The sequence below is a fragment of the Salarias fasciatus genome, chromosome 8 (genome assembly GCF_902148845.1).
Source record: "Salarias fasciatus chromosome 8, fSalaFa1.1, whole genome shotgun sequence".
In the NCBI taxonomy this organism is placed as follows: domain Eukaryota; kingdom Metazoa; phylum Chordata; class Actinopteri; order Blenniiformes; family Blenniidae; genus Salarias; species Salarias fasciatus.
In genome coordinates, this window is record NC_043752.1 from 5,502,978 (window position 1) to 5,526,045 (window position 23,068).

A 23,068-nucleotide genomic window follows, 5' to 3' on the forward strand; every position below is an offset into this window, starting at 1 on the left:
GACTTTCGCCGAACACGTCGCCCGCACCCTTGAGAAAGTGCTGAAAGTCAGCGGAGTGGGATCCGGAGAGGAGCTGCTGCCCTGCCTCACAACACAGCAGCTCTCCAAACACGCTGAAAGCGAGTTGGTCCGTCTCATTAATTAATCCTCCCACACTTAGTGCCTGACAAACACCAGTTTCTCTCGCCGACTTTCAGGAACAAATGTAAATCCCGGTGACTTTGGAGAGAACTCGGAGGACAAACCCTTAATTGGATCCACGATTCAAACTTTAAAGTTAAATACCAGGGACCTGGAGAAGTCCGGGCGTGAATGGACGATCTTTAACAAGCTCGTCGAGAGTCATTACAGGAGCTTTAATGATGCCGTGTTGCTCCGGCTCCCGGTTTTTAGTGTTTCATCACACGAGGATCTCCAGAGTCACACATTGTGGTCACATTCATTGAAGAACCACCGTTGTTTATCTGCCTTTGATGTGTGAAGCTCCTCCGGACGAAAAAAGCAGCGTTCTTTAATATAGATGAGCAGCTTTATCATAAATCTTTGACTTTTACTGCCGCATGGAGCCAGATGGAGCGCTGCTTACTCCCTCTGCCACTGGCACAGAACTGGCCTTGAGGGCTGAGAGGTGGAGGAGGAGGAGCAGCGGGAGGAGGAGGTGCTGCCCGGCCTCGTTTGTCCTCCTGTCTATTTGCCTCCAACTTTAATGAAGGGAGAAAAAAACCCAAGCGAGCGCTCCTCTAAAGGGTGATCTAAGTGTTGGAGTGCACACTCTGCACATTCCCTAATTAAGAAGTCTACAGGGATGCTCCTTGAAAGCTGGGCGCATATATACAGCGCCGGAATGTATGCAGATAGATGGAGGTCCGCGGAAGCTAAGTGATGCACTGCAGCGGGAGAAGAGCAGAAAGTAAAGAGGGGAGCGGGGACTCATCCCCGAGCCCGTCAAACTAAAGTCTGGAAAGTGGCGTGGTTTAAGGAAGGGGTCTCAAACTCATGACCGGGACTTATTTCTACTGGTTTATATCTATCATGCCTCACTGAGAGGTCTCGAATTAGCGCTGGCGTACCTGCGTGTCCCAGCGTGCGCCCTCCATGTAAAGCCCGTGAACGTAGGCGCCCTCTCGCGGCGGCGAGCTGAAGTCCTCGCGGCTCTTCTTGGTGACGTCGCACTGGAGGCACATGCTGTCCAGGGGCCACTCGTTCCTGTCCAAGTCAACACAGGGGCCGCAGCTGAAAGGCTCGGTCGGGTTTCAACAGCCGATCCATAACCGCATCCAAGATCCAGTTAAGTGTTAGTTTTGACAAGATTCAGATGATTTTCAGCTAAACTCGCATCATTTGAATTTCTCTGAAAACACTTCTTAGCAGTTGCACTATTAAATTTCATGTATTTTGCATGTTAAAAATGTTAAAAACTGCTTTTAATGAAATTCTGCGATTGATCAGCCTTAATGCTTGAATAAGTGACTGAATATTTTTAATCGGACTGTTATTTATTCATTCAGTGAACACTCAGCTACAGCTACATATTAAAAACCCTTCTTGGAATGATTTTTCAGTGCTTTTTGCATGAAAACACAGTTGAATCTGTTAAAAAACGGCTGACATAATGTGCCTTGCTTCTTCTGGCTTCTCGGAGTGCGGCTAGTTTTGGGATTTTCTTGTTATGTGGGCCCATTTGGGCCGTAAACGCATCATTGAACTGTCAAACAGATCTGCAGTCGGGTGTGGAGTGGAGTCCTTCCTAATGTTGTTTGCAGAGTTCTCTGCTGGTACAAAAAAAAAAAAAGCCTGAACGGTCCATCCAGCTCAAACGGCAGCGTTACTGTAATGCTGAACTGAACGCACAAATCAATGAAATCAATTATTAGGAGTGCTGGCAACACGTTTCTAAGTCGACTGAGTGTAATACGTGAGTCATGTGGCTCTGACTGTGATCCATGTAAACACTTGACTGGAGCACTGATGTGTTGTTATGTCGAGTGGAGCCAGCAAACTTTGAAATGGTGCTGCATGAGAGTGCAGTGGGAGAGACTCAGTGCCGCAGCAGAAAGTGTCAAAAGTAGAGAGTGGAGCTGCGTTTGGTGCTTTAGTGCCGAGTGCGAACAGCGGTTTGTGTGCTGGAGTGATGAAATCCCTTGTGTCGTGGTAAAGAGAGCGATGACAATACATCCTGATGACTGAAGGAGTTTCATCACTGATTGATTACAGTAATTGATCACAGTTACAATAACTGATTGTGGGGCTTTGTGCACATGATGATTAGTTTTAGTGTAACATCTTGAAATACTAATGTCTCACCCCTCACCTTCGGGCCATGGCCTGCATGATGGCTGTGAGGAAGGACTGGGGGTTGAAGAAGCCGGCCAGCCACACGGCGGAGGGCAGGACGAAGTCGGCGGACCAGGCCTCCAGCTCCTTGATCCGGGCCAGCAGGTCGGAGAACCAGAGGGCCAGGCCGGACATGGAGGGGTACGCCCGCCTGGTCCAGCTGTCCGGCACCACGTCCAGGAAGACGGCGTTCTGAAGGTTCTCCATGTCGCTGGTCATGGTCAGCTCCCCCTGAGGGGCGAGGAGACGCATGAATGATTCTCTTCAGTGAACACACTTGTCTCACCCCTGAATCCAAGCCTTCTGATTAAGGTCAGCTAAAAACACAAAACAACAGAACGGATTGACTTCAACCGAGCTTCCTGTTTCAGACTTTTGTTCCCTCAAAGGTCGTCTGTGTCAAGACGATTTGATGCTGGTCAAGCTCACAAAGTTCAGCAGAAATGGAGGCGAATAAAAGCTGTGAAGACGTTCAAGGGCAAAGGCTTTACTTTTTGAATTTATTACTGTGAATGCTTCATATTTCTGTCTAATGGCATTGTGATGAGGTAAAGCTGAATATGTTCTGGAAGGAAAAAAACACCTTTAAGATTAAATGACTCAAACGGTTGAATGTAAAACCTTTTTTTTTTTTCTTCTTTTTAAGCCAACAAGCTTCATTTTTAGCTTGAATTATCAAATCTATGTGGCAGCATTCCACAAATGAACAACAATGTTCCAAAAGATAATTACCACAATTAAAAATCACTTGACTTTTCATAATAAAAAAGGTTGAGCGTGTTTCAAAGGAAGTGCAAACATCCCAACTTCTATCTGGAATTTATGACTCAATCTTCAAGGAACTTTTCATTTATTTCATTTATTGTGTTGTTGAAAAGTTTCACTTTTCATGTATAGTAGAACTATTACAATACCTAAAATCACTAGTTTTTCTCAGAGGGAACCTCAGAAGGAACGAGTGACCTGAGAGGTGAACTGAGTTATGGAAGTGAAAATATGCTCTATTATGCTCGATATTACTCTGACCTGTTGGGATGTTTTTCTTCTATTCCGAGGTCACGTTTTGGACTGTTAATTCAAATGTATCCATGTAATGAGTTTAGAAAATTGCTAATACTTTACTTGAAGCACCCCTGTATAACACATTATAAGTACATGATAGCACTGTATAACTATAGTTAGAAACACTCATAAATGATCACAATGTCAAACATAAGGCCTGTGAGCCAAAACCAGCCTGCATGAGGCTCCACTCGGGCCCGTTGTTCTGCCACTTCTTTGTTATTCAATATTGGTGTGCATGTGGCCCCTGAACTGAAATGAGATTGACAACTTTGCTCAAGAGAAAAAGAAAACGACAGAGAGACAACAGCATCTCATTACATTCATTAAGACACAAACTTTCTGCTGTTGCCTAAAACTCTGCACGCTTTGGAGAAACGTGCCGGAATCCATTGTGTATTTCCGGCGGTCCGGAGATCTCCTCCTCTAGCGCTGCTCTCAGACGCTGCCCGGGGTTCGGACGTGCCGGCCCGGCTGTGAATCTCAATTAGCGGCAGGCGCCGGGGGTTCACCGTGTCGCTTCCTGTTTGTCTGGCGGAGGCGCCTCCTGACGGCGCGCGCCGCGGCGACTGGTAACGAGCGCACAAAGCCTCTGCGGCGGCGGCGGCGGCGGCATACATAACCGCGGGAACGAGCGCATCACGCCAGATAAGAAAACATGCTGTAAGATAGCCGAGCGGAGGCAGCGGGGGAAGAGTAATGAGGCAGCCGTTCCGGGGAGAACGGCTGGTGTCCTTCACCTCAAGACGCCGCGCGCTGACGGATTGCTGATGTGGCGATACCTTCACGTGACAGTCATAAGAATTCTTTACGAGGACGGCGTGGTTTACTACATTTATCCACATCTGTGAACTTCAACTGTCCGTCACAACAAACCCGATACGTCAATTTTTACATGTGACGACGCCGTGGAGCTCCAAGGCTACCTACCGCCCCGGTACTTCCTGTTTATTCCGCTATAAATAGAAAATATGATTCCATTTGCTGGAACGATGGTCCTCATGTCTTTTAAATCACTCGCCCACTTTATTGAGTGTAGTACTGCCGGGAGATCGAAGCCTCATAACTCCCGACAAACACATTTACACGTTCTTCTCTATTTCGCTGGCTGTTAATGTGCGACTCGGCCGGGCTCAACGCGCGGAGCGCAGACGTCTCATTCCTCACCGAGCCAGATCTCTGAGTCACCCTAAAGACCGGGCTCCTGGCAAACAGCAGAGGGGAGAAGAAAAAGGGAAAAAAAAAAAAGGCTCAATTATGCAGGAATACTAATGCAGCAGCCTGTTGATGTTGAGTCACACGTGTTGAGGCTGAGTTGGGGTTTAGCGGTGGGATTTGAGCCACAGTTCAGTCCAGGTACAGCGGTTGTTTTTGCTTTAATTGGGCTCTCAGTATCAACGCTGCACCTGCGCCACCGCGACAGAATGTGAGGTTGGGATCACCGGATCGAAACCGGCGCGTCCACAACGTAAAAGAGATGCACTCAATTCATTTTGGAAAGGAAGCGATGGACGGCTGTCATTAGCATCGGTGTGTTCTGACCTTCAGTCCGAGGTTCAGCTCGCGCAGGGAGCGTCGGATCTCCTGCGTCAGCACGTTCATGCGCTCACACTCCTGCAGCGCCACCACCTGGTAGGGAGTCCTCTCCTCCGCCTTCCCCAGGAGCTCGGCCATGTTGAACTCCTCCGGCAGCTTCTCCAAGATCTCCTCCAGCACCGCGCGCACCTGGCAGTGAATGAAAAGAAGAACGCACGGCGTAAACTCCCGGGTAACACGGCTCATCGGACTAAAAAAACATAAAACGGGTGTGAAACGTGGAAGTCGAGCACTGCGGAGAGATTGGGGTTATCTGTGTCAGATCAACTCAGTCTCGCTGAGAAACTGTTACGGTCCATCCCATTAATATTCATGGAGATATATTTTGCAACGCCAGCTCTTTGTTTTCAATAACAGAGTAATCCCCACAGAAAATCAATGCTCGCATCATATTTTTGTGGGTAAGTGATGAAAGCTAAAGTCTGTGTCAACATTTTCCCAAGACACCCGGCATTAGCGATCAATCAACGGATTAGGTGCCGCACAAAGGATATGAGGTCATCATATCTATGGATTTCTCTGTTCAAATATCTGACTGGGGTCTGGCAGCTGCTGAGCACGAGGAATACAAAGCGGCTCCGAGGCCATCGTCCGCGGAGACGAGGCGATCCGGGCTTCTGAGGCGGAAAGGTCACACATCATCATGCACTGACCGACGGAAACACGACAACATAAAACACCACAGGGCTGGAGCGTGGAGCCAGGCAGCAGAGTCCAGGAAGACGTTTTATTAGAAAGATCTGACAGGTAAGAGATCTCCACCTCACCGTGACAGAAGTTATTGTCCTCTGTGTACACATTCACCTGGACATTTATTGGAAAAACAATGTGTTGTCTGTTTTCTACCTTTTCCTTTTATCTTTTTGGAGATCTTTTTCTTGCTCTGTCAGTTAAATACAACAGTAATTTTAGGTTTTCTGTGGCACTGTAGCAACTTTCTGCTGTCATACAGTGACATCTAGTGGCCTCAGATGATCTGTGCTGAATATTTTCATGCTTAAGTCAAACGACTGAAAGAATACTGTCGCCTAAAAATCTGAAGAAAGAATTTGACTGAAATTCGCTCCTCAATCAGGAAGCTGAAACTAAGCTAAACTCATAACCGGACTTTAAGCACGGAGATTCCGTTGAACGAATCACTAATTCCTATCATATCATGCCATTAGAGAAACATCTAGACAGTGAGGTTTACAGAAGTACCGTCTGTGTCGATGGCCTCCTCTCTCTGTCTGTTATCTACTCTGTACTGAATGAGAAAATCCACCTGAAAAAAGCGATCATGGTGCCTTCAGAGGCCCCTAACAGTTGGTGTGCTGTTTATTATTAATTCAGCAGGAGCTGTGAGGAAAGTTCACCTGTCGTCATGACACATTTAGCAGTTTATCGTCTTTGTGTTTCAGCTCCGGGTATGGAACCTGTACGAAGACGTGACTCTTCACAGTGAAAACCTCACATCCTGCTGGAAATTCTGTTTTCTTTTTTTTTTGAACAACCCTCCCGGGCCTGCCATAAAGAGGGAAACGGCTGTTTTGGTCATAAATGTTCTGTCCTCGGGAATGTACCAACCGTTGTTTTGGTGAATCGCTGGTGTTCTTTTGAATCTGTGACGTCTGTGAAACTGTCTCACCACAGATTTTTAGACCCGATTGAACTTTCAAAAACCTTCCGGCTCTGACTCCGTCTCCGCGTCACGGTGGAGCTTTGCTCCAATGTAAAGTTTGAGTAGGATTTGTAAAACCTGCAATAAATGTTGATGATTCACATATGATAACACAACCGCTGCTTTGTTTTGACTCTTAAGTGAATCATTTCGTCCTTCTGGGCAGTAAACAAGACTGATGCCTTTAATCTGAAAACAGCAGAGACACTGTTATATGCACAATCAAAATCACTCCACTATTGCACCGAGAAATGTTTTACACCACAGGTGCTCAATAATTGTATAAATCTGTGAAACAATGTTTTTATATGAGCTACACAGCAATCCAGTCAGTAACAGTTGCATGATTTTGCAGAGTTTTATACAATATTACCTTTAAAAATGGAATATAATAGTAACTTTAACTGATTTATGTGTAGAAAAAAATCCTGAAATGCTCAACTGAAGTGGGTATGGTAATATTTTATCAAAGAAATGTGTTGCAAAACATATTGTGGGGAAGTTAATGGGCTGAATACAAGACTGTGTGTTTAGTAGTTTCGGTCTAAGGCTCTGTTTACAAGACAAAAAAGGCATCGTTTCTTCATTTTCACTTTACAAAATGTTCACGTTTACGTGGCGCTTCACTTGAAAACCTCATGTAAACAGGGCCTAAATGATCACACATTAAATACAAGTCTCCTAAAGAAAAAAAGGTATTTTTTTTCCTGAAAAAAGACATCACGAATCAGGAGTGTGAGTGCCTTTTTTTTTCCCGTTTTCAATACAGACGAAAAGGCGTCATCAAAAAGAAGAAAGACAGGATTTGATTCAGTGGAGAAGCTGAAACAGCTAAACTGTCACTGCATGTAATCGTATTGTAGTTTAACCTTGGAGCATCTGAGTGGAAGGGGAGTCGAGCCGTATATGTAGATGTGTGTAGATATAAGCACTGTCGATTCACGGCTGTGACAACGTGGCCTTCGGATGCACAAACGCCTGACAAAGTGGCGACGTGAGGGGAGCAGTTTGAGTCTAACCAAGCAAACCAATCCAATGAACAGTGATGGATCGTTCCCCAGCCATGAAATGTGTTGTCAAGACTTCCTGCTCGGGTTTCCTTCTGTATGAACTCCTGAGGCAGCTCAAATTAAATGCTGTCTGTTTTTTTTTTCCCCTCAGTAAAAAGGAATAAAACGGGATCCGGATCCTCGAAATATTAAAACACACAGTTGAAGCCTTTCCACGAGTACGAGTGCCCGCGCCGCATCGATCCCACATGTTTCACTCAGCCGGGAAAAAAGCATGTTGGAGCTGAAATTATTAGACTATTACTCACTTGGTTAATCAACAGAAAATTGCAACTTCCAGGATTTTATGTTCCTGATGAATGACTGCAAGCTGTGTTTCAAGCAAGACTGTAAAAGAATTGCTGGGTGCTGATTTCTCTGATCACGATCATCAGCTTCTTGTCTTTGGGTTTTGGGTTCATTAAACTGATACTAGACACATTTCATCACTTTTATAGCTACATCCTGCGAGTCATGCTTGGTTTGAATCTTCAAAGGTTCCAAACTTCATGCCGAAAAGACAGAAGGAAATGTCTTTCACTGACACATCCTCGATCGTGGTTGTTCCAAACCTGGGGCCTGTGACCACCGGTGCAGTATACCGTCTTATTATTCAGATTATGGTATTTGTGAGCCAACTACTATCTTCCCTACTCTGCCAGAAGCAGAATAGGGAATTATACCACAGCAATGTGACAATGAGTTATTACTATGGCCAGATTTTCTTACATATCACTGTTTCTAAAAAAAAAAAGGCGTCCATCTCCGTTGAACCGCATCTTTACCTTCTCCTCTCGCGTCGCCCCGCCTCCCTCGCCGCCTCCTCCATCCCTGGGCTGCATCTCCAGCACCGTGCGGAAAAGCTTCTCTGAGGTTTGAGTGAGGAAGCCGATCTCGGCGTTGGGGTGAAGGCCGTAGAGGTACGGGGACTCGGCGGGCAGCGTGTCGTCGATGTACTGGAGAGGGAGAAATCCCGTCAGTAAGCTGTCAAAGGAACTACGTAGCTATGATCCATCTTCACTTTTGATCAGACTGTAGGGCAAATATTTTATTTAACTGATGTAAAACTTTGACTGACAGGTTCCAGGGAACTTCCTGCTCATTAGTTCAAGTCTCCACAATCAAGGAGATGAGGCCAGAGTTGGCTCCAGATAGGCAATCAACACTCATCAGTCAACCCACTGACAGCTGAAGGGACTTACAGAGATTATCTCACTCCAATGGCAGCTGTCAGGGTGTGGGACGGAGGCAGCAGGGAGCGAACAATGACTTCTGGAGTTTGGTAGAAGCAAGAAAAATGGACAAGTGGAATGTACTGAGCCATTCCGTCCGGTTGCGATGACCGGATCGTGGATCTGAGGGTAATGTTGGCTTCACAAAACTCAAGGAGTCTGTAGATTTGAGTGTTCAAGGTTGGACTGAAGGTTCAGATTCCATCTCAAGAAACTTTCAGTTTCCGAGCAAGGTGTCATTCTTGTAATGAGAATTAATCTCCATGTTTTTCAACAGAACAGGGTGACATTTCAACACTCACTTGCCCCTCGATTCATTTCCAATTAGCAACACACAAAACGGCCCCTCTAATTACTTCCCGAATTAAAAGCTGCGTCTTTTTTCCCCCTCCGTCATTCAGGTGTGTCTTCTAAAGTTCTGCTGACAAAGGACGGGAACGGATGTGTATAAATGATGAGATGTTCCCTGGGTGAGATTCAAACAGTCTGGATCAATTGACAGACTGCTAATGACCAGAAGACGGGAGAAGGAAATGTGGCATTTTCCATCTGCTGGTCCGTAATGAATATCAATATGCTTTTAAGTTTGTGCAGATGAAAGTGGAAGCTCAATTGAAGAAAGGCTGCTTTTTGTGGGGCACTTACATTAAATGAAAAAAAAAAGAAAAAGTTCTTCTAATCATAATGTCCTGATGAAAGTTCTGATAGAAAATATACTGGCCTTTAATACAGAAACACTTTGTAGTGGGTTTGTTTGATCTGCTCCGTACTTTCTGGCCAACTTTCCCTGATTGCAAACGCCCGTATATTGTTGAAAGAGAGACGGGAAAAACTGCTGAGTCACTGTGTTCCTCCCTCCGCCGCTTCTCCGATGCGGTGCAAGTTTCCTCCAGATGGTTATGATGGCCTAACAGGACCCCGGGGACCCCGCGGGGCCTTTAAAAGCCCCCGCCTCTAGAGCCAAGTCTCAGCAGCTCGGCCCCTCGGCCTGGCGCCGCCACAACCGAAACAAAGAAAACGCCAGGATACTTCCCACCAGAGCCACTGTGGCATGCTGGGAGGGCACTCGGGACCTGGACTGCAGGAAAATTGAACACAAGGCACACTCCAACCCCCCCGGCTCCTCTGGGTAGCTTGCACTGATAGCAGTAAAGGGGGAAAGGAATCTGGCCGATGACTATTATTCACATAAATGCCGGCCGGCGGTGTTGTCAGTTTCTCCGAAGAGGCACGAGCGAAGCCGGTTCCCGCAGACACGGAGCCAGTTAATAGAAATCCAAATTGAGTTGACCACTCTACGCTTGGCCTTGCTTTTTAATTCATTTCGGTAGATGTGAAGCGTCTGCACGCAGGCCGACCTCGGAGCTGATTGCAGCCCGTCAGCCAAGGTTTGCGATAAATCGCGGGGTGGGCTGAGGTGAAGCGGCACCCCGATACTGCCTGCAGCTGTCACAAGCCATATCGGAGGAGCCGGGGATGCTAAAAGTCTGGCTCCGTCCCATTCATGTCAACATTATTCATGGTGATCACACAGGAGATGGGCTGCTGTTCAGTACGCAGCGTGTTTATTCCCAGCATTCGGAATGGCGGCTCAGCAAGAACCTCCCTGGGTTTGATCTGGGTCTGGTCACACCAGGGGAGTGGGAAAGCAAAATTTATGGATTTGGGCATCTTGGATGCTTGCTGACGTAGTGATTTAGCTGGGTTTCCTGGGGCGATCAAGAGATTTATGTCCATACTGGAGCTTTCGCACATTCGCAGGGCCCTTTATGTGGGTGAGTGAAGACTGAGGGCGCAGAGATTCCAGCGCTGTGAGTGTGTAGAAACTGCACATCAAAAAAAGAAAAAAAAAAAAAAAAAAAAGAATGTGACGCTTCTTTTGCAGAATCATCCACTATTTATGCTAATCAATGCAAATTGGATAAAAACAGAAAAGCAGAAGTGCTGTTGAGCTTTCAAGTTCATTTTCTTGACTGTGGAAACACAGTATTAATTTGCAAAAGCGTTATTAACTCTTTCTTTCCAGCATTTCCTCTGTCTTACTAGGGTGCTGGTCCACTGTGCGAAACTGACTAGGTCAAGATGGAACAAAAAAAACGTTATTAGACCCCATTTTTCCAATGATTCAACTCAACACACCTTTTTTTTTAACCTTTTTGCTTCAGCAAAGTTTCACATTTACACAGCAAAGTTTTGAAAACAATGTCCATTTACAGAGAAACATCAGACACACTGACAACTGATTTTGTAATGAAACCACACACGAGTGCAGAGCACACAGGCATTCGACGGCCAAGCATCACCGTCGTGTCAACAGACCCTCAAAACGGCAACAAAAGTTTTTTTGTTTTCACTTGAAGACACTTCAGATGAAGTGACTTTAGAAAGGCCTGAAGCATTTTGTCCACGGTCTGGAAAATAGCAATTGCAAGAGTTAGAACTTATGGCTGCCATTCAAGCCTTTCCAGTTCTGCTCTTATTATTAACAGACACCGGCTGGTCTCAGCTGGATGGTCACACAACACTCTGCAGCAAATGGAGAACAGTGACTCAGCAGTTTTAAGGCTCTTCGGAGTCTGTCCCGTCTTGAAATACATTGCGGAGACAACCATGAAGCAATGTGATAAAAGAAAAAGAGTCAAGCGTGTTTTTGACACAATATCGTCAGAAATGTTCGAAGGTGAATCAAAGTGATCCTGACATTCGATCACCAAAACCTGACTGGTCAATTATTGACTCTATGCGGACACCAAAGGCAGATTGAGCTGAGATAAAGATAAAAGAACGGGATGTATGGAGGAGTATGAAGACACAGACAGCCTGAAACTACGAAGCACCATGCTTCTGAACACCAGAGCAGACAAATTAGACAAGAACAGCACATTACGAACTTTGCCAACGAACAAGTTTGGGCAATAAAGGCGAGTAATAACAGAGGAAACACTGGAGGGACGGGAGGAAAATGAAACTGAAAATCTGGACAGTCTGGCTGCAGACGTCTTGCAATCAGTGCAGAAAATGACATAAAAAGTAGACATTAAAAAAACACTACTCCAAGAAAGACAAGTTGAAGTCTCTGGAATTTAATTCAAAATCCTACTTCAACATTACTGTATATCTGTGGGCCTTACATTAAAAGACACGATAAGGGACATCTGCAGGGCTGTCGACGCTTTAAAATTTAAAACTCGGGAGCTGCCAAAGCAAGCTGTTCACCGACCAATGAGAGCATCTGTCCCAATAACGCTCCCTGTCAAAATCACATTGGGCAGGAAGTGTCATTCAAAGCTTCAGAGCAGCTCTGTTCACTTTTTGCCACTGTTTAGACAGATAATGTACTTATACTTATGTATGGAGCCAAAGGTAAGCACATGTTAAGAGGTGTGGTTGTGTCTGCTAGCTGTGTGTTGGCTGTTAGTGCTACATAACAACTGAACCATTGCACATGTGTAGAGAGTGTGTGTGTACGAGCATTTCCTGCCTGGCCTCAGACTCTCGCTGTGACGGAAGTTCGGTGACTTCGCAGCCGTACGCCATAGCTTGCTTAGCTGAACTTCCAGGAGAACTTATTCCACCCACAGAGCAGCAGCAGCTCCACCTCACAGAAATATTTATCTAACTCAAAGTACAATCTGTTATGTCCCAGGGACCCATATGGGAAGAGCTTTATTGTTATTGATTTAACATTGAATTGTACCACTCCACACTGCACATGGGGAATAATGAAGGTGAAAACTTTTTAATTATAGCATTTCTATTGTAGTCCCGTTGGACGACTGTTGGTTTGTTGGGGACGATGTGAAGACGCCCCCTTGAGGATCCCTAGAGGAATATAATCCTGTTTTTCTTGTTTTGTTCTTTTGTAAGCTCGTATTGTTGGACTGGCCGGACGCCGTTCCCACCTGGTGGTAGCTGTTGTAGTCCATGTTTCCTGGCAGGGGGAAGCCAGGCGCCAGGTACAGCTCGCCCTCCATCATCTCGGGCTTGATGAACTCCTCCAGGTAGGTCCGACACAGGCGGCGGTCCCAGTCGTCGGTGATGTGGCCCCCGTACATGATTTCGCCGAACAGGTAGCGCAGGTCGTCATACGGCACCTGGGAGAGTGCAGGGCGGGCGGGTGTTGCTTTGCCAGACGGTGGCCTTCGGCCCGGGTCACATGTGTTACGGTTTCCAATTAAGAAAACAAACCGGGGGCTTTGTAATGCGTTGGAGGGGAACAAAAGGGAGGAAAAGGAAGCATTACCTTCGGATTGGCCTCCAGGTAGTTGTAGAGGACGTTGATGGAAATGGTGAGGTCTCCGGTGTTAAACGGGTAGGATCTGTTCCAGCCCTGAGGTCCGAACTTCCTCCTCTCGGCCACCACAGCGTGGAAATAGCACAAGGAGAACAGGATGCTTTTAAACTCGTTCTCCCTTGCACACATTTCCAGCGTGTCCTGGAGAGAGGAAGAGAAAGTGTGCAACAGATTTGTAAAATGTCAGTTATGATCTGTTGAATTTAAACTACCTCTGCCATGGAGCACGTTGTTGATGATTTACATTTTTTTTCTTGGCTGTCACATGTTTCCATGAAAACCTTTTTTTAAATGAACAAACAAGCTAATTTAAGTTGGGAAATGTGCACAAAAGGCTTTGACTCAAATAAATTAAGAGAGAGAGAAAAAAGAAGGATCTGGATGGTAACGTAAGGATGTTGCTCCAAAACTTTAAATTAAGGGACTTTTCTGCTGAGAATCCTTGAAATCCATGATTCCAACAAGAGTTTCACATTCAGATTTATATGATCACAGAACTCATTTCTATTTCAGTCCAGCCTAAATGAGATCCGTCTCAGAGAGGACATCAACATGTCTGCATCTCAATCACATCTGGCTTCCACTCCGCACGGATGAGTTTCCGTCTCCCGTCTGCCAATCAACTGATGGTTCTGAAGAATTCGAGTGGTTTCCAGGAGAGTTCAGAGGTGTTAATAACCGGTGGTGCTCAAAAATGATCTGACAATGGTTTTTGATGACGGGTTTTCAAGCTGAGAGAAAGTAGTTCTCGTGCCGCTCGTTTAACAAGTGCCAGACGACAGTGTGCACAGACAGTGGTCTCCAGAGGTGCCAACAGACAATGGTTTACGGAAAAGATGCTAATTTGTCTTAACAGGCAAAGTTTGACAGAAGTTATTAAGGAAAATGAGTTTTAGAAGTGCAGAAGACACGGTTTAGCTGAAGTGTTCTCAGAGTGAAGTGTTCACAGACAATGGTTTCCGGAAGTGTTGATAGACAGTGGTTTACGGAAAAGCTGCAAGTGGTTTTAAAAGTGTTTATGGACAATATTTAGCTGAAGTGAACCTCTGAAACTGTGAGCACGATAGTGAGACAAACCTATTTTCACAACTGTTAACAGACAACGGCATTCAGAGGAGCAAACGGACGCAGGCTTTTCGATGTGCCGTTGAGATAAAGGTTTCCAGGCAAAGCTGAGAGATGGGTTGCAGAAGTTTTCACAGATGAAAGTTTCATAAATGCTGCCGCCCCATAGCGTTCACAGACAATGGTTTTCAGATGTATTCCGGTTTTAAGAAGTCAATATGATGCTGCCTCAGGATCATGGCCATCGAAAACAGTTTCCTCACACAGTTTTCAACATTTAGCCTCTGTGTCACATGAGACTTTAACAGTTCTTGCGAAGGAGTAATCAAAGTTTAAAGAGTTTTGCTGTCTCCTCGAAACTGTCTCAAATGTCTTGCTGATAAGAAATTAGCTGGTGTCCTCCACAGACACACATTTTCTGTCCTAACTTCAGTTTGCGTGACACTCCGGTGTGGCTGCGCTATACGCACAACCACATCAGCATGCTGCAGCAGGTAAGGCGTAGTGGCAGGTGGCCTCGGCGATACGTATTATTTTGCCGAGTCCCCGGTGGTGCGGCACGCTAACGGACAGACAATGAGATGACTGGATGGCAATAAACCCGGAGATGAGATGCCTTTTTAATTGTCACGACTTGTCAGGCGCATTCGGGCTCCGACCGTTGTGCCAGCTCATTATTCGCGACAGGCAAATTTAAGGAAAAAAAAAAATATAACTGTACGTAAATAGTAATGTAATCTCTGGAGGGGGAGACAGTTAAATAAGCAGAGCAGTAACCCCTGTGGAAATAAGAGCGCTCAGTTCGCTTTATTCCAATGAGCGTCGTGGTGAGTGTTGTAGTGAAGGCCCCCACTTTCTGCTTCCCCCACCCCCTGCTGCAGAGCCCGGGGGAGCTGACACACACACACACACACACACACACACACACACACACACACACACACACACACACACACACACACACACACACACACACACACACACAGTCGCTAAGGTTTAGTTAATATTCTGCACGGTGCTCTCCTGCTCAACACAGCTGAAAGAGAAGCCATGCCTCACTATTTATGACCCGTGGACTGGAGGAAAAGCGACATGCAGTCAGATATTCCCACCGCCACGTGCGCGCAAACACGCACGCATGACGTCTGCGTCACTGGCCAGTGAGGATTAACACGACGAGTGATTTGAAATTGGCTTTAAAAGAAGGTTGGAAGCTGATGAATTCACAGAAAAATCTGTTAACAGAGAACTCAGGGAACGGACAAAAATCTTTTTGTAAATAATAGAAACGAACATCAGATGAAACATTTGTGTCAACGACTGAAGAAAGCAACATTTTAACAATGATCTATCTATTTAACACATTCACTTCAGCATTTACTTTTCCATATTATATTATATTATATTATATGTACTTTTTACAAATGGATCAGAGTAATTATCAGAGTATTTAATAGAGCATTTTTGATGTTATTTATTTAATTATTGTCAAGTTATCTTTGTGAATTTTTTTTTTTAACAATTGTGGAAAAGCAACAAACACAATATTTGATTATGTTTAGGATATCTTCAAAATGAAATGATGACTGATGGGTAATTTCATCCTCTGCTGACATGAACACCATTGAGCAGTTGCCCTGTCTGTCCATGTTGCACCTCTTTCTCCAAAACAGAAGCTTTACAGACTGTAATTAGGAGGAATCACTGTTACTCAGTTGCTTATTTTCTAAATCAGGCACTTTTTCCTGAAAGTAAAACCTCAAAGTCAACAAAAAGTGTCGTATTAAGTTTGGAAAACAGGTGAGCAGTTTTCTTCCCCAGTGCTGCTGGCGAGCCGGCTGAGTGAAGCTGCAGCGGGGGCTCTTTCAGCCCACCAGGACTCCATCTCCCAGTGTCTCCTGTGAAAGCAAATAGGCTGTGGAGCTGCAAGCATCTGCCAGTGGAAAGATCAAGAGCGAGGAGACTGTCATTTCTGCGGCTTAACTCCGGCTTTAGCCGCGCGGGTGGGCTATTACCGAGCGTTAGCCTAGCATTGATTAGCTTTCACTGGGTACACATGAGCGGAATATTCCCCCAGTCTCTCACCTCAGCGGACCTCCTCCGGGGGCTCTGCATAAGGGCTCGCCGGCACGTCTCGCACTTATCAGGCAGATAGACATCAGCAAAGTAAGAATGGTGGAAATGGACCAGGAAGGTAATGGCGTGGGAGAAGATGCATTGGCAGCAAAGCGGCGAGGTAATGGCGAGGCTTGGATAGAGACCGAGAGCTGATAAGGTAAAAGGGGGAGGCTAGGAGACGCCGACTGTAAGCGCTCCCACCAGCATGATATTGTCTGTCCGCGCTCCGATAGCAAACACGACCAGCAGCAAATTGACTTTGGTGCGATTTCGAGTGAAACGGCCGCCTCCCCTCCAGATGGAGGCGCGCAAACTTCCCACGTTAGCGCGCGCAAGCAGATATTCACACGCGTCCTTCAGCGGTCAGAGGCAATTCCAGGGTCGGCGGGAGGGGACTCCGCCATCTGTCAGCCGCAATACTTTAGCAAATTGGTAACATGATGAGAAAGCTGGTGCGTGTCAGATAAGCTGTCAATCACACTGGAAGGCAAAAAAAAAAAAGAGCTTTGAGCTGCAAGAAGGACGCATCGGAAAGATGAAAGATCACACAGAAAGGTCAACCGAGCTTTGAAAACTAGACTGCCATTCACGGTCCTGCCTCGCGACCTCGATTCGCCACTAAAAACACCTGTGAAGTGTAAATTAAACACTCAAATTTCAATGGCGAATCCAAGAGAAAACAAACTAATTAAAAGTTAGAAATATTTCAGGGGTCAACTTTTCATGAAAAAGTTGGGAAACTTGAAAGGTGCAGTCGGTAATGTTAAATTTAGTCATCTTTTGTGGATTGGGAGGCAGTAGTGAGTTGTTTTAGAAGTCGTCAGTCCAGCTCTTATAGATTTCTGCTGATCAGCTTTTTAACGTCACTCGGAGAGAAACAAAGGCATCAAAGTAAATTGCTTTAAGTTATGACGAGTATATTTTAAAAGTCTTCATCACAAGTACTATAGAAAGCAATTAATCCTGATAAAATGAAGAATGAAATTATATGAGTTACAACAGGAAATGACTGAGGCACTTGTGAAGGTTTCGAGTGACAATGCTGCAGTTTGTATCTTTGTGTATTCAGGAAAGTTTCACGTTTACACATTTTAAAAACGAGCAATAGCAGCGTATCCATGGAGACGAAGAGCGAGGTTTTGTTTTGTCTCATTCACATGGAGATGGTCTGAAAGCATTTTCATAAAATTTTGTGTTTTGGGAGCTGTTTTCAAAAAGTTGTGTTTTCAGTAGTGCCTAACACAAGGTACAGCTAAAGTTTTGCTTTTACTCCTGAAATCATTGCTACGGAAACGAGGACTCATTAAAACCAAAAAAAAAAAAAAAAAAAAAAGAAAAACTACGTCAAACCTAAATAAAATACTAATCGGTATGAGCGATGATTCAGTACTGTTGTTAAGCATTGTTTGATAAATACAAACCCCTGAGGCAGATGATTGAGCTTTGCGATCACAGCACTATTTCTCAATCAATTCAATTTCTTTCACATCTGTTGATAAATGAAACAGCTGTCCCTGATCCCTGTATTGTCATCTCCACGCCATCGCCAGTCCCGGCTTCAGACCGAGGTCCAGCATAGCTGTCAGCACATCCGGAGACTGATAACTGCCCACTGACGGTCTTTTCCAGCAGCTTCATGTGCATCGGATTCTAAATCCCGAGGGCCTCGCAAATGCACTGGCAAGACGTCCTTGACCATAAAGACCCGCTTGTTGTCATGGCTGTCCATGTTGAATTGATCGGGATTAGCATTCGATTGAATGTACAGCTCATTAACATCCTGTGCGTGAGACGAGGCGTTCTGCTGACGCCCTCAGACCGGGCGAGGCTCACCTGATTGAAGTTGTCCAGAGCCTTGTGCAGGTTGGCGTGCATGCCGGTGGGTGGCTCGTTGGTGATCTTGATGGAGTTCTCCAGGATGCCCTGGGGGATGATGTGGCCCTCGCGGGTGGAGGAGGGCTCGGCGCTGACGAACACCCGGAAGTCCTGGTGGCTGCCCTCGGCGTGCTGCTCCAGCAGCTTCTCCAGGGTCCCCAGCCAGCGAGCCACCAGGTGGATGTTCTTCAGGAGCAAACAAAGAGAGAATCAATCACATTTCTGACAGGAAACTCACAATATTACTTACAAATAATACACGTTTATTGAGCAAATGTTAACTGGATGGAGGACAGAGAGCCAGATTTAGCTTTTCCACAGCGAGTACCTTTCTGCTGCACACGTCACAATGCAGTTCTTGACATTTAATCAAAATGAGACCTGATGCAGTCAAAGCCAAGACCTCAGGGCACAGAAATCAATCGGTGCTTAACATTTGATGGTGAGGTTAAGGTGATATGTGCCACTGCTGCCCCTCCTTTTATTACCGATGACAACATTCCTCCAATCACATCGATTTTGGATCCAGGAGAAGCCAAAGTCTTTGGTTCAGCATGCTGATATGCTTCATACAAACAAACTGTCCCGTTTCTTCGACACCAACCATGGTGCTTTCATTCTTGTAAATCCTGCATGAGGGTGAAGCTGATGCCTCACCAATCGGACAACTCTACATCATTTATCAAACTTCCAATCACATCAGCTTCAGATGCAGATGAAGGCTAATGTCTCTGGGTCACAAACTCAATATGCTGAGCATCCGTTACCCGTCCTGTCAGTTCAACACTGCAGTTTTAATCACGTCACCGTTGTCTGAATCACTGCAACTTCCACTGAGAGGCCTAAAAACTCAATGCTACACTCAACTTTGCCAATAAATATGCAGGAGAGACCACTGTTGTGCAGACGCACCACCTGTTGCCAAGCAGATAGCTCGTTTCAAAGCAGCAATAAAGGGGTTAATGATGGAAGGAGAGGGCAAGTTGTTAGGCAAAATTAATTTCCCCCTGTGAGGCTAGAGCACCTAATCGCACTCAGATAATGCTGTTTTTCCTCTGAATATCTGTGAAAGTGTGGGCTTTAATGGATAACACATAATGGCTTAATAAGGTACTTGATGCCAGAATTGCCGGTATAATTCATTTTTGTAACAACAACGAGCAAAAAAGGAGCAATTAAAACATCGCACGTTCCCGCTCGCTCTTCACCGTGACTTTGATGTGGCACAAAATTAAACGGTACACAGCGCTCGAGAGTCATTTCAGGTTTGCTGATGCCAAGTTCTCCAGTGGTGGAGGTGTTTGTGGCGGCGGGGGCGGCGGCGGATCTCGCCCTCGACTGTTCTGCACGCTCATCTCGGGCGGTGCGGGCGACCAAGCTGACTTGTACTATCACGCAAGCATGGGTGAGCTCAATTTTCCATCTCAACTGTCCTGACACTTACAGGATATCCAGTGAATGATAAGAAGTGGAGCAAGGCACTCCCCCCACTACATCCCATGCAGCGCTGCCCATTCCCTAAATCTAATTACAGCACTAATAACTCCAGTCATTAATTCATAAGCCTCTTTACTTTCTCATTTCCCTTTGCTCTCTGTATTTAATCTTCCTTATGATGGCTGAAGTTAGAACCTCTTTCCTTCCAAACGACGGGACGCGATGGAGAGCGGAACGTCATTTTTTCTTTTCCCTTTCTTTCGTTCTGAGTGAGTCATTCAAAGAGAAAAAGAAAAGAGGAGGGAAAGTTTTTGTGCTCGGGCGGTGGAGACATCCTGGGAGGGGCTGGGAGCTGTGAGAGGACGGATAAGTTAGTTTGCCTCTTGATGCCTCGGAGAATAATGAACGGTTTACAAATTAAAAGCCTAAATTCCAGCGCCTTTTCATCAAGCCTCGGCACAAACCCTTTCCTCTTGGCATGTAAATGGTTTCGCAATAAGGAGAGCCAACAGAAGAAAGTGAGAGACTGCCTCGGAACTTGTCACTGTAATGAACCCATTCATCCTCTGGCTGCAGGGAGGGGGAGGAGGAGGGGTTGGAGGAAGGAGGAAGAGACAGACCGACAGACAAACAAACAAGACAGAGTAGCAGCAGCAGCTACTTTATGGCTTTTTAATTAACTTTCAGGTGCGACGTTTTTTTTTTTTTTTTCCGTTCCCCCAGCGTCTTCATGATAAGGGCCTCCAAGCCCCTGCGATCACCGCGCTGATACTACATCAAAGACTCTCCTATTTACATAATAATATAAAAAGTTGAATCAAAAACCCATTAGAAGACACCACGGGCGCAGTCTTTGATGCACTGCTATCGAATGGGACCCGGGGGAAATCGAAAGGCGTCATTCGAACGGCGCAAACGTGCGATGAACAGAACCACGGAGCAGGTGTGGCGGGCAGGCGGTCGCCCTTGAATGAACACGTGCCAGACGACTTTGGCGGCAGAGCGGCCGTCGACGAGGGCGGTGCTGCTGAGGAGCCGATTCGGGACAGAGACAGGGAAGCCAGGGACGCATGCCTCCACTGACTGTGAAATAAAACATCTATAAAAGTCTGTAAAAGTATGTGATATGATTGTGTTGTATTTAAAATTGTATTGAATTCAATGTATACTGTAGCTGTTTGCATCCAGACTTCAATGGAACCATGATCGACCTGCAAAACTCCGTCGATGCTTTTGTGCTGAGACCAGCTGAGACTAGATCAGTGTGGAAAACAGCTTCCGATGCAGCAGTGCCATGTTTCATTGAAACAAGAGTGAAGGTATGCTTTCATTCTCATTCTGAATCCAACAAATACTCGCACTGCGTAGCTGACTGACCACTGACCAAGACCGAGTTACTGCTCTGCTAGGCTTAATTACCATATCAGCCTCTGACTTGCATGTTGGATGAACTGTCGTGTGTTTGCATAGCTGCTGTCTACAAAGAGGTGGGCGGATCATGAAGTACTTCCTGCAACCGGTTATGTAAACAAAACCATTTTTTTAAGTACTTGTTAAAAAAAAAAAACAACATTGTCTAGTAAAGTATGAATATCAATATTTCCACGTGAGAACCGACCCTAAAACAGACACGGTTGGTGTTTCATGCATTGACATGAGTGCATCGATCCACGCATCACTAGTGAAAAACAGAGCGAGTAAGACGGGAAAAAGGAAGAAAAGAAGCTGATAGCATGAGAGACATGATTGAAAAACACTGCCTATAAACCCTCTCATGTGGAGAATGGGTCCTCTTGAGCTGAACATTGCAGACTCTTAATGTTCGTTCTGGATCTGGAAGCATTATTTTTGAAAGCACTGATGTGATAAATGGTTTTACATTCAAACTGGCTACAATCAGGATACAGTTCACAATGTCACCAGTAGTAGTGTCTCAAAGTTTACCCTGTGAAGGACAGGCAACATCACTGGATTTAAAATCTCAGCTACTTTACTGTTCCCATCCGGAGGAGAGTATTTCTATGAGATAAAGCAGGCGCCAAACGCATTTCACTTCAGGAGTCACACACAGATCAATTTCATCTTGAGTGGGAAGGACGGGTAAAACAGCAACAGCAATGAGAGACTTCCCTTTAGTGGCGGCATCACCGACACCTCAGCTCAGGTCTGAGTGCTGAGTGGAGCCCACTACTGCTAAATCCCATTCATAAGTAACATATAGTGGCTGTAGTTGTCAGGGAGCAGCTGGAGGTCAAGGCCTTTCTTTAAGTTGTGTTGCTTTATTTTGCTGCAAACCTGCGATTGGCCCTGAATCTTCAAGGTTAAGATGGCTTTTGGTTGAGCGTGGCCTCTGCCTGAGAGCAGCAGCGTGAACAGTCCATGACCTGAGTGTGTGGAGTCCTTCAGGATGTTTGTGCTCTGCTCAGGTAATGATAACGATGCAAAGTCCTCTAATGAGGGATGGTGATGATTTTCTCATCAGAGCGGATCACTCACTGCAGAGACTCTGCCTGTCTGCATCACGCAGTGTGTTGGGAGGCTGGCTTTCCTCCGCCGTCAACATGGAGATGGAGTCTGAGTGTTTTCGAAAAGTTCCGCGTTGTGAGCCGTTTTCAAAAAGTTACACTCTCAGCAGCTCTGTGTGCAAATTTCACGTGAAAACATCGTGTAAACAAGGCGAGGACCCTCCAACAGCACATCCTCTTTTCTCAACAGTCTCGGGAAATGGAGACAACGCTGTGTGTTTTTCATTCTTTCAATGTTGTTCAATCCATCAGCTTGGTGTGAATGGTGTTCTGGTGCGATAACATTGATCATTGGGGTAAATATTTTTCTCTCAACAAGTAAAAACAGCAATAAACACAGGATGAAAACCCGCCCTATTGCCCCCAAGCCAAACTGCAGCCGTTCTATGAATAACTAGTGTGATTTGAGGAGATGAGTATGTACCTCATGGAAAAAGGCAGGAACTTATGACTGGTGTTTGCTCTGCAAACAAATTCCATTATTTAAAATTTAATTCATTTTTTTAATACCCATGCCTTCGTTTATTCACTGCAGCTATGCAGTAAAAAATAACATCCCTGATTTGGTATGTTAAGCACATGCGCTGCACAGTTTCCAGAAATAATAATTACATCTAAAACATGTGAAGAAACCAGCAGAAAAGATGAAAGCGGTGAAGTGAACAGGTCTGCGGGTATCCTGGGATCCGACACTTGTTCACACGCTGCACAGGCGATGCCGACTGTGTAAGCATGCCGAGCACTTCTGAGGCTTTAAAGGGAACCAAATTCAAACAATCAGTTCAAAAGATCGGCGTCACTTTCTTTACATGCACAAATCA

General features: G+C 45.5%; 1 protein-coding gene across 1 annotated transcript in view; it reads right to left on the reverse strand.

The window, feature by feature from the left end:
- Positions 1 to 23,068, reverse strand: part of dnah9 (dynein, axonemal, heavy chain 9) — a 138,134-nt gene that overhangs the window by 447 nt on the left and 114,619 nt on the right. The window contains exons 71-77 of the mRNA XM_030098214.1: positions 18,244 to 18,471; positions 13,177 to 13,368; positions 12,836 to 13,027; positions 8,487 to 8,657; positions 4,939 to 5,121; positions 2,312 to 2,565; positions 1,071 to 1,206 (exon numbers count right to left, since the gene is read on the reverse strand). Coding sequence (XP_029954074.1) covers positions 1,071 to 1,206; positions 2,312 to 2,565; positions 4,939 to 5,121; positions 8,487 to 8,657; positions 12,836 to 13,027; positions 13,177 to 13,368; positions 18,244 to 18,471 — 1,356 coding nt within the window. The remainder of the gene's footprint in view (positions 1 to 1,070; positions 1,207 to 2,311; positions 2,566 to 4,938; positions 5,122 to 8,486; positions 8,658 to 12,835; positions 13,028 to 13,176; positions 13,369 to 18,243; positions 18,472 to 23,068) is intronic.